General features: G+C 38.4%; 1 protein-coding gene across 1 annotated transcript in view; it reads left to right on the forward strand.

Annotated features, from left to right (window-relative positions):
* Positions 1–11,984, forward strand: part of ASPG (asparaginase) — a gene marked incomplete at its 5' end in the record, with an annotated part of 39,990 nt that overhangs the window by 24,725 nt on the left and 3,281 nt on the right. Inside the window, 3 exons of the mRNA XM_031553788.1 lie at positions 825–920; positions 1,760–1,923; positions 6,980–7,066. Coding sequence (XP_031409648.1) covers positions 825–920; positions 1,760–1,923; positions 6,980–7,066 — 347 coding nt within the window. The remainder of the gene's footprint in view (positions 1–824; positions 921–1,759; positions 1,924–6,979; positions 7,067–11,984) is intronic.

The following is an 11,984-nucleotide window of genomic DNA, read 5'->3' on the forward strand; positions in this document are numbered from 1 at the left end:
TCCTTCTTTGTAGCATCGTCTTGACTTTATTTTCTTGGCTGCCTGGCTACAATAACAAGCCTCAGACAGTCGCTGTAATTCAGGGTATCAGTGATATGAAAAAGTGCTGTGTGTTTTTGTGGTCAAATGTATTGACAGTTTGGAGCAAGCCAAATAATGAGGGGTAAAACAGCTTAATTGTGCATGCAGTCATAGAAGGATGATACTGAGGAAGCGTTACACAAGTATAATTTGTGGTTTTTAATATTAGTCTCAATTGGAAAATCAGAAACTATAGTGCTGGTTCTTAGATACAAGCGTTTGCTTTCCTTCTGACATGGTTTGAGGGAAGATGAGATTTTTAATAGCTACATGACTACTGAATTTATGGTACGTCTTTAGTATGAGAAATGGGAGGTTTGGAAGTACAGATTACATAAAAATCTGAGGACTCACATGACTAAAGTTGATTCATTCTTGACGAGAATAAATGATAATGATCTCCTCTAACTCCTACCAGCCCTGTTTCTCTTACTGTACTGATGTGTAACTGTGGCTGGGCAGAGCTGGTAATTAGTATGTGCACTTTAAATGGTATATATAGATACCAGGTAATTGTAGTGTTGCTAGGGAGGAATATAAATCATGGATGGGAGAGATACAAAATGTAAAGTAAACCTGAGACTTCTTTCCTTCCAAGAACAAAATGCTACCATTTTAAAATATCCAGATGACTAATTTGAAAACTTTATATGAAAGCATAAGGGCAGAGTTTTTATGGCTTAGATTTTAATCACATTACAGGCGAGGTTGATATTAAATGTTTATTTTTATTTGTTTCTCAGGAATTAGAAGCTGTAAGAGATGCATTAATTCCACCTTTGGCTTGTGCTGCAGCTAAACTGGGTGACATAGACGCACTGAGAGCCATAGCAGAAATGGTAATGTGAAATTCAGTTTGTGAAAAAGTATTCAAGTAGAGCTGTACATGACAGGAGGAAGCTAATGCTCTCTGGGAAGCAACGATATAAGTCTTAAAATCAAGGTGCTTTGACTAATAGAACTAGTTTCTAGGCACTTCAGACTTTGCCTTCAAAACTGGTATGTTCTTTCCTCTATCTAGTTCTCAGCTGCTTTCATTTTCTTTTGAACTGCAAAAAAACAGGTAGATTAATATGCAAGTTCTTATCTGCTAACTTTGGAACGCTTTAAAATGATTTGTGCTGCTTTCTTTCATTTAACTCTATGCATATTCATAGTATCCAGCTTTTGGATGTAAATCTGTCATGATTTAAAAAAAAAAGAACTTGGAAATTATATTTAAGCGAAACACAGTGCAGTGTTAAATCAGGATTTTGGCTCTCCCCATAGCTCTAGCTTGGATTATACTTGAAAAAAGAAATACCTATTACCCTGTATCATTTTCTACACCTCTTTGTTTCTAATTTTCCTTGTTCTAACTCTACTCTTGAGGCTTTGATAATGCGTCTAGAAAAAGGATAGATGTGTCTTGAAAATAACAATAAATGAAGACAAATAAAATTAGCAGACTCTAGGCACAAAGCTGCTGTGTGATGTAGAGCAGTAAAAAGCCTGTCTAAGGGGGCTGGAATGAATACGGAGAATGAAATAAATACCTGTACTGGTGCTAGAAATATCACTATGAGATAAACTTGTAAGCTTAATATTTTGGTGGTACAACTTGCTGTGGTTTGCTGTACCAACAATTTTATGTGCAGCCATTATCTTTTTAGCATGCGAAAGACCTGTCCTTTTGTAGGGTGGAAACCTAAGCTGTGAAGACTATGATGGCCGAACTCCACTTCATGTTGCAGCCTCTGAAGGGCATTTACCATTAGTTGAGTATTTGTTAACATCTGGTGCAACTGTTTACGCTAGAGACAGATATGGATCTACCCCACTGATGAACGCGATCAAGTTCAGGTAACAATTTCTATACCACTTCATGTTAAGCTTATAAACATTACATCAATTTGAATGTTAAAGTCCATCCCTATTTTTTGGCCTTGTGTTGTCTCAGCGATCACACGTAAATGACAGCAGTGAAAATAACACAAAACAGCTTTGTTTCAAAGGATATGACTAGCCTAAATTAAAACTATTTTTGAAATAACAGAAAATTAAAGAAAAAAACTTTGTACGCATGTAGAATTTTAGCATAAGGTGACTTATTGCTGCCTTCTTGCCAAGGCTTTGTCCGTAATTTCAGGTCTCCACTTTCTACTATGAGGCTTCTTTATAAAACAGAGCCAAACTGAATACTCATTTTGACTGTCAGAATTGTGAACGCAGAACCCAGGGCAGTTTGTTTTCTTTCTGCCCTCCCCTTTCTCATCAAGACCACACTGTTTCAGTTGGCACAAAATATACTGGTAGGTTGTCATGTTTTAGTCTTTCCCTTCCACCTATGCTTGCTTGAGTCTCTTGCTGGGTGACTTTTTTTTTTATTTTTTTATTTTTTTTTTCTCTTCCACCCACTCGTAATATGAGATGTCTGTGTGGCTCTGCCTGCTTTGTGGATTTCCTCTTCCTGTTGTTCTGAATGTCAGCAGTTCTTGAATGATAGTCATGGACAAGTGATGTACTGGTCTTTTCCATGTTTCATACTCTTAAGGGACAGCCGTGACATAGTGTCTAAAAGTTATCAGTTAGGAGATGTTTAATTTTAAAATAGTAGTTTTTTATAGCCTGGGGATTCATAGAGCCACTGGTCTTCCAACGTGTTAGAAGCTGCATGCCCTAATCTCTTGTTTCTTTGATCCACTTTCAGCTCCTTATCTCATATTCAGTCTGTATGATGGCAGGAGAGAAGCTATTTTACATAAAGGAGCTTGGAGTGGTAGAACTGTAATGGTCTTCATGGATGTCTGTCCCCAGATATTCCTACCACTTTCTCACGTTGACAAGTTCACCTGGTCTTTCAGGCTGGAGACTGCTCCCCAGCAGGTCTGACAGCCATGTTTTTACATTGGCTACAGAAGTAACTTTTTTGCCCGTCTCAACCACCAAATGCAAGAAAACTCAACAGGTCTTATTAACGTGAGATTTTAAGTCCTGTTTGGCCCTACTGTGCTACTGCCATACCTGCTGCATGATCCCCTATGGATTTATAAGTTGTTGCTTTGTCTTATGAATATATGAGCTCTTCAGTGGCAAACCCTTGAAGTCTTATAGCAAAAACAAGCCCAACAGCAAATCAAACAAATAACCTCATAGCTGAATAGAGGTGGCTCTAGTCCAATGTGAGAAAATGCTAAAGCGTTTGATACCATTAGATGTTCCTGCAAATCAGGCACCTACTTTTTTTTTTACCGCACCCAACTACCGCCTGAGGAATTTCACATGAGCTTGTTGTTTGGATTCTTCAGCACTGCCACTCCTATATTAAGACTCCTGCTATGACTCTTAAGCCCTTTAAAACTGCACACACATTTTGATATTGGGAACTGTAAAAGGAAACTGAACCACAACCATTTTCAGTTTCTCTTTTTGTTTCAACTGTTGTAATGAGAGGAAGAGTTGACTTGGAACTAATTTCATAATTTTGTGTTTATGATCTGCTGTGTACTCACACTACGTTTTGCACTGATAAGCATGCAAGAAGATGGGTAAAGATCAGACAGCTTTATGCGTGTGTAATTAGATACCCACTAAAAAGATTTGAGCTACAGAAATATTTAAATTCTGTTTATTAAATGGTTGCGTGCTGAAAGTGAAGATTATCCTGATGCAATGCACTGTGTGCGGAAAGGGAAGGGGGAAAACCAATTTTAATGAGCAGTCAATGCTTTATAATGTTTCATATTGTAACTTTCTCAATTTTACTGAATATTGCATCAGCTTAATCCCATTTTCTGAGAATTAATATTTGCTTAATTGAAATATAATTGCAGTACAGAATCCGCTCATCTTAAAAGCAGCTTTCCTTCAGTTTTGTATATCACGTTGTTCAGCAGCTTGCCTTTTAACCTAACATGTAAATCTGTGTAATGATGACTGATTTCACTTTTCCATTTCGTAACGTGTAAAGATGATTAGGAGTTATGTCTCTTCTTAAAAGCATCTTAACATAGTACTGTCACATATAGATCAGCAATTTGTTCTATATCAATGGTAGTCTCTTAAGTTTGTTTTTTCTTTTTTTTTTTTTTTACTTTAAATGACTCTCTATTTCTGTAGATGGTAAAATGTGAAGTCCAGTTCTAAATGAGAAATAAAGTACTGCATTTCCGGTTTTTCATTTGTAACTGCAATTTACATGTAGTCTCATTCACTTTATGCATGAAGTTAAACAGACCACTGTTAATTTAGGCCAGTTGCTTGACATATCAAAATTAGTAGCATTCCTTTAACTTCTTAGAGTACCCTCCAGGGATAATTCATTTTCAAAACAATAGGATAATATTTTCTTAATAACAGAAACTTTTCTAAGCAGGAAAATGCCTTGAATAAAAACTGTATATTTTATGTAGTAAAAGCACTTCCATTTACGTATAGCACAGTGGAAAGAGGTTGAAAACAGGGAGTTTCTGGTGTACTGCTGTGAGAACATCAGATTAGAGGCAGTAAAATTACCTCCCACGTAAATAAAAATTTAAATACTTGATATTTTGCAAGGTTCCATTTACATTACTTCAGGAAATCGAAGGCAGAGCGAGAATTTAAACACTAAAGTTTAGAAAAGTATTCTGAAGTTTGTCCTTACAATACTTGAGCATAAAATTCCCACTGATACTCTGTAGAAAACTGAAGAAGTGAAACTAAGCTCATCCTGCCATAACCATTGCAGTTGCTAGGGAAGCAAGCATTAAAAAGAATGAAGCCTGTCAAGTTTGGATATACATTACACCTGCATTTCTTTAAAGAGAGTTGGTGGAAGGTGTATACCCTAGGGCCCCAACCTTGCAAACTCTTACATGTGTGTTCGTTTCACATGTGTGATTCATGCCTTTTGAAGTCGATTCCCTTCTGTAAGTGTCTGCCAAGTCAAAGCCTAGGATCATACGTACTGCGCAGCATCGTGGTGGCTGCAAAGTCAGAGCCAGAAGTTATGGTGTCTTTATCTGGATCTTAAACTTTGAGCATGGGAATGGGTATTTGAAGACCACCCTAAATCCTTTATTTTGATCTTCAGTCATTAAAACACTATTTACATTTTTATTACTATATTAAAATCTTCAATGTTATCATCAGTAATAGAGTAAGAGCAGGGAAGACACTAGGAACACTTTTGGTCTGTTACGTTTTCCATTGAAGAGCAAACAAATGTCAGTGGCAGTATCAAAAAGCTAATTTCAGTAACATGAAATAGCACCGTTTGTATAGGCTGTGTCTGAGCCAGAGCCACTGTTAGGTAACAGATGGAGCTAAGAAAAGGCAGACAGGAGCAGTTCGCAGGTACCATGCATGCTCATGGTTTTGCTTATTAGATGAAGCTGGACTGGACAAGCAGCTCTGCACTGCAGGTTAAGATGGAGACATTGGTCTTTTCTTAATCTTATACTTTGGTTATCCAGCAGTTGTACTGCTCTTGGTTGTTTGCTGTCATCTTAGAAAGGGAGTCGCATCTGAACCGTTGCCAGGAATTTTATTGCTCTTGACATCAGTTAAACCACTGGTCCTTCGGAGGCTTTAGCAAAGCCATAGAAGAGCAGAAACAACATCTAAAGACAAATACCTCTCTTGTGCATAAGACTTATCAGCAAATGCACAGCCAGCCTCTTGAAGTCTGAATAATGCTCTTGTGGGTAAATGTAAGAAGTGATAGGGCTGGATAGGGCTTAAGTTTTTGAGAATGTAGATGCCATTTGAACGCAAATAGGAACAAGCTGCTGCACAGCTTAGCCCTGCACAGTTTTCACATTGAGTGATGGGAATGTGAGTGGTGGTCTATGCTTTCTTGCTCTTCATAGTCACAATATCAAATTTAACACTTTTCAGATAATTACTGGTCTAAGAATTCATAAATGTAGAATTCATTCTCCACTGCAGGCTGAAAAATAGGATCAAGTGCCATTATTTGCTTTCTCAAGGAGATGCTTGTGGGTGACTAGCTGTGTTATAAGGGACCCTCCTGAGAAAATATTTCAGATAACCAACTTGTGGTGCTTGCTGTTCCAGCAATGCTTTGCCATGAAACAAATATATATATATATTTATTTTATATATATATATATTTATAATACATATATATTATTATATATATATATAGAAATTAAGTACATTTTGAAAAAATACATCTGATAGGGCAAATAACTCATGTTTGGAAAAGCAAAATGATTCCCACATTGTCACTACAGTGTTTAGTTTTTAATTTATAAAGGCAGACCTTACATGGAATATAGAAGATTACATAGACTCAATCTGGATTACATTAAAGTAACTTCTCATTCAAGATGCAGTTTCTTAAAGAGAAGCAGTGGAATTAAGTAAGCAGTTTAATTCAGTTCTAAAATGGGAAGGCCTGTGGCTACCTCCAAGAAAATGCAAGCGATGTAGCTAAAAACACAGGTGAACTTATTTGTTATTTTGAATTAATACAGATGAGTTTAGGCAGTGGCTTGAGAAACTTCAAATATTTCCTTTAACACTGCTATGCCTAATTCTTCAAGAATGGTCTAGCAATTTATTTGAAAGAGGAAATAGGAAATTGTTCCTGATCTGCTGATGCCATCTCGCTCTTCTGGAGAAAACAGTATGCTTTTAGGTTTGTGACCTAGATTATTTGTTTAGCAGAGGAGCACAATCACCTCCCTTTGGAACTAAGTTCTAAACCTTTCATTAGGCCACTCGTGAAAATGTATTCTGCAATTTTTTTTTAATCTGTCATGTTATTTTCTACCCAGGACAGTATCTTAGAGGCTGGCCTTGTCCACGACTCGGCAGAGTTTCCGTGGAAAAGGGAAGGAAATTTGTTTCAGAAATTTCTCAGAATCTGTCATTAAATTGTTTCTTTTTCTTTTCTGTTTCTTTCTTAAAGGCACATACAGGTGATCAATTTATTAAGAGAAACAGGAGCACATCTTTCAAGCCAGGACTTGGAGAACACTGGAACAATACTTTGCAGGTAAATGTGATTTTAGGGAAGGTGGGGCCCTAAAATTGAGATGGAAGGGAAGGATTTTCCAGAGGAGACTCTCAGAATGGAGAACAGCTTTCAACGGAAGTTACCTTCCCTGTGCCCTGGCACATGACATGTGACTCTTCCTGTGCGAAACTAATAATGATGAAACAAGAGAAGTGATGAAATTTATAATCAACTCTGTGCTGCAACACCAATAAGTCAAGAGGGCTCCAAAATAAAGGAAGATTGTGAGGATAAATGACCAAGAAGAAAGCACACAGTTTTTTCCAAGCAATTTCAGTCTCAAAGATTGAGAAGGAAATAGATTTTTGAATAGCATCTCTATTTGAAAACAAAGTTGCACATAGTGCATAATTTTTATTAAAATAAAATCCTTTTGTTACTTCAATGGGAACAGCTTTAACAAGTGTCTTTCTCAAAACGTGTAAATCAAATGCACTTCAAATGCATTTCACTCCAAAACAGCAAATGCTCACCACCTCTGTATTTAATTTTAAGCGAATATAATCCTCTATTACAGCAGTTTTACATACAGTTGCTGTTAATAGATAAGATGCCTTAACGCTAAGGACACATATTTCTAAAAGAAACAGATAGCTGATTTTGTGTTTTCCCTTCAAGGTTTTGAGTTTAAAATTGTGAGAAGGCTTTTATTAATTTCCTAACATTACGGGTTGTTTTTACTTCATTTCTTCTTTTCCTCTGAAATACAAACAAAAAAATCCCTCACTACCAGCCTCTGTATCAGGAATTGTCTGGAAATCGAGACTTGCCAGGGCAAGTCTCAATTTGAGGACTGCATATCGTCCTCAAATCTATAAGGTCTGGGTAAGTATGCATTATTGTAGGGACCGAACCCTGTCCTTTAAATAATTCCAGAATGAACAAATACAAGCTGAAGTTTTTCAGTTGTTGTAATTTACGCTGGGGAGACTGGATAATAGGAGTTTTACCACTGAGTTCTAATACGTGCTTCATAGGGCACTGCAGGTGATAGGACAGAAGCGGGCCCTTCCTTTGCATTGTATCCATCCATCAAGACGAGAGGAGTGGCTTAGAGAATTCCTCTGCAAATAAGTTGGCCCCTTGCTTAGCGCTGCACCATGTGCAGAACCTGTCTGGCTGGCTGACATGAGTGGGGCGTCCACAAAGAGAACAAGGGGCCTGTAAACAGAAAGTGCTTCTGACACTGTTTGTTGCAGCATTTCAGGGACCGTGGCACGTATGCATCTGTATGGTGTGATTTCTTGTTCAAAGCTAATATTTTGCTTTGAGGTTTGGAGATATTTTAAACTTTTATTAATGGTGATAAGGTTAATATAAAAACAGCATTTTCACATGGCTGAGATAGAACAGTCTGTTTATAACATCTTCCCTTCACCTAATCTGAACTATTTTCCTATGTCTCTTCTATCCTTACATAATGTACGTTAAGGTGCAGTTTGTACCAGTCTGAATTTGTCCCCATGTCACTGTGTCATTGGATTTCATTGGAACAGGTTGCCCAAGGAGGTTGTGGATGCCCCATCCCTGGAGGCATTCAGGGCCAGGCTGGATGTGGCTCTGGACAGCCTGGTCTGGTGGTTGGTGACCCTGCACATTGCAAGGGGGTTGAAACTAGATGATCATTGTGCTCCTTTTCAATCGAGGCCATTCTATGATTCTGTATCCACTTGGAGTTCAGAACAACAAAGCTGCTTGCTATTTGATACTCTCTGGGTTACTGCCCTTAAAGAGCTCATCTGTTTTCTCCATACAGTTCTCTGTTACTAGAAGCACATTTTTGCCATTACTACTTATCTATCATCAAACAAACTGACTTTCCCGTAAAGCCACAAACACTGAATTTTCTGCCCTGCCTCCTCAATTTCCTTGTGTTTAGACTCATAATTTTGGGAAGGAGATAGAAATAATGTGCTCTGTTGGCACTGGTGATGTTTGAGAGGGAAAGGAGTACCCACCAGAACTGTACACAGGAACTCATGTATGAAGTGGAGATGCACATGGATGCAGCATAAGTGATCTTGTTAAATCTTTCATGGTTTCATCATTTGCTTTATTTTGAGGAAGTGAGAGGTGTTAATCTGCTCTTTAGAATCACTTTGTTGATGCTGGGAATCTGGTCCATAGCTTTGTTTTGAAATGCAAAACAGATCTCAATGTTAACATCCTATCTATTAAAAATGGCAGAATCTCTTCTTGTACTGCAGTAACATTGGCATCTTTGCAGAAACAGGCCATGATCAGACATATTGGGGCATGCAGCAATACTGAAGGCTTGTCATGCTCTGCAATTGATAAACTTTTGCTTTTTGGTTTTGTTTTAGATAGGAAGAAGTCTGTATAGAACTGAGACACTATTCAAGTCGCAAAATTAAGTAGAAGCAATAAAACCAAACCAAACTTTTCTTTTTCATTTTTTTTTAGATTGCATAAAATTATATACAACGGAAATGCAGAAAATCAGTGACATTCTAAGTAAGATGCTCCTAATTTAACATAAATTTTGAGGGCTAGTTCTGAGAGAGAAGAAATAAATATGCCTGTGTACAAACTGGGGCCAAGCTTATAATGCCTCCTGTCTTACAAAAAATCTGCAGCTATGAGAGATGTGGAAATACTGAATAAGAATAGCACTCCCAGATATGCTCAGGATGGGACAACCCATGCTTTGTACTTTAATTTTTTACAGGTTTTCTTTTAAAATAAAATAAAATAAAAATTAAATGTTGATGATGCACCCAAAAACAGAAGGATTGTTTTGTATAAGCACTGAAATAGGAAATCACTGGAAGAACAGAGCTTTGTGTTCCTTGGAAAGATGAAATCCTTACTGTAGGTGGCAGGAGGGAACCCAAAGTGTCATTTAGCTGCTCACATTCTTTCTCAGGTCTAGAACTGTTCTGGCTCTTGTCCTTCTCAGCCCTCTGAAACCCAAGCAGCTTTTTGGTATAATTTGCCCAACAGCTCCTGTAACTCAGTTTGCTTGATAATGGTGTGACAGGGAGGCACAAAATGAGGCAGCGTAATTGGATTATCACTGTTCCTAGTATCTTAGCTCTCCTGTCATCATCATAACTACATGCTGAAACTGCAAATTAGTGCATAATCATTTCTTCCAAAAATGATATGTCATTGATACGCAGCATTCCTGTGATTTTTCTGCTGCATATGGTGTGTGTATATATATATATACATATATGCTTGACTCTATGAAGTACACTTACAGTGTGTGAAGGAAATGCAGATGCAGTTGGCTTGGCTATGGAGATCTGGAGTTAGAGAAAGTCCTTCATGGTGTTCTTGATTATAATCAACTTAATGAATGGCCAGTATCTTATGTTCAGAGCTGTATCTGAATTCTGTAGCAATTCTGTTGTATTTTGTTCTCTGGTCACAGTCCTCAGAATACATTTTTAATTTGATCAGTAAATGGCTGCTGCAAAAATTGAAGATACTTCTGTGTATTTGGATTGCTCTAATATCACAGAAAGAGACTACTTCATGCTGTTGACCTGTGGTACTGTGAGTCGAACTGCTCTTTCAGAAAAGGTGCTAATTAGGTATTTAGTTTCTAAGTGCAGTTTGCTGCTTACAGTGATGAAGCTGAATTGCCCTGTGTTTGTAATAGTTCTGAATGTTCTTGACTTTGTCCAGAGTGGTTTCCACTTTGCAGTGACATTCTGAGGCCAAAGTGTTTGAGTGTAGCTCACTTGCTCAGCTTTTGGTTTGTTCATTCCTTCATTCTGGGACCTCTCAATGACAACAGCAAGTCTTTGTAAACAGTAATTATTGTGTTCTGAAGTGGCTGCTAAGCAACTTCTCCGATTTGCTAACACTTCTTTACTAAAGTTTACTTTTTTCTACAGTTTCCTTGAGGGTTTCCCACTGAGTTTCCTGTTAGACTGCCTCTGCTTCCTCTATTTTGTTCTGTTTTCTGAGAGGCCTTTTTTGTAACAGCAATTGTAATTAATGGCTTACTGATCTTTTCTTCCTGACGTCAGACCCCACTGCCACATCCCTGTCTCCCTGAATCCCAGCTGTGGGCCTCAGCCCTGCCCTGGGGCTGGCAGGGTTGCAAGAGGAATATGGAGATCCTCTTCACTCTCTTTTCCTCCACAGCTTCTGGGACTGCTGTGAGCAAAAGCCTCTCTCTGCCTTTCTCCTCAGGCTGCTGCAATTAGAGGCTTCCACTCCCCTGAAAACATTTTTTCAGGTACTTAAGAGATTTAATCAACATCAGAGATGATTTCGGTCTAGCAGAGAACTGAAAGTTTCAGACTTGCTTTCAGGCTTTCTTCCATAAGCTTACCTGATTGACTGTCCCTTACATCTTCCTGCACACCCTGCTCTCCATTGGTCTGCCCAGGCATTCATCATTCCGGAGCCCATCTCTGCTGTTCCTCCACCGCAAGCAGCATTTCAGGCAGCGAATGTTGAACTTAATAGTACTGGGGGTTTCCCCCTCATAATGAGCTACAGCTTCATCTGATGGTTATCAGGGAGCTGTGCTCAGACAGTCCTAGCATGCAGCAAGGAGCTGCTCTCCATTCTGTGGCCTGGTATGTTCTTATCCTTAGAAATGCAGAGGCAGCCCGCTCAGCTGTGCGCCCAGCTCAGCCTGCAGAGTTGATAGAGACAGGCATGCTCCATGCATGTGCAGGCTGTGAGCCCTTCTGTACAAAAAACAAGTTAAAAAGGAACTTAGGAACTACAGGTGAGACCCCCAGAAGATGTGCAAAGAAACGTTCTGGCGTACATTGCTCAGAAAACGTTAATTCACTTATTTTTCACTAATTTCTATAAGATTAATGTTGACCTTTACTATCGCTTGTTATACGTGGCAATAAAGTCCTCTTCAGCAGCCTTTTTTTCTGTCCTTTCCTTTTTTTTTTTTTTT

This window comes from Meleagris gallopavo, chromosome 5, assembly GCF_000146605.3.
Source record: "Meleagris gallopavo isolate NT-WF06-2002-E0010 breed Aviagen turkey brand Nicholas breeding stock chromosome 5, Turkey_5.1, whole genome shotgun sequence".
Lineage (NCBI taxonomy): Eukaryota > Metazoa > Chordata > Aves > Galliformes > Phasianidae > Meleagris > Meleagris gallopavo.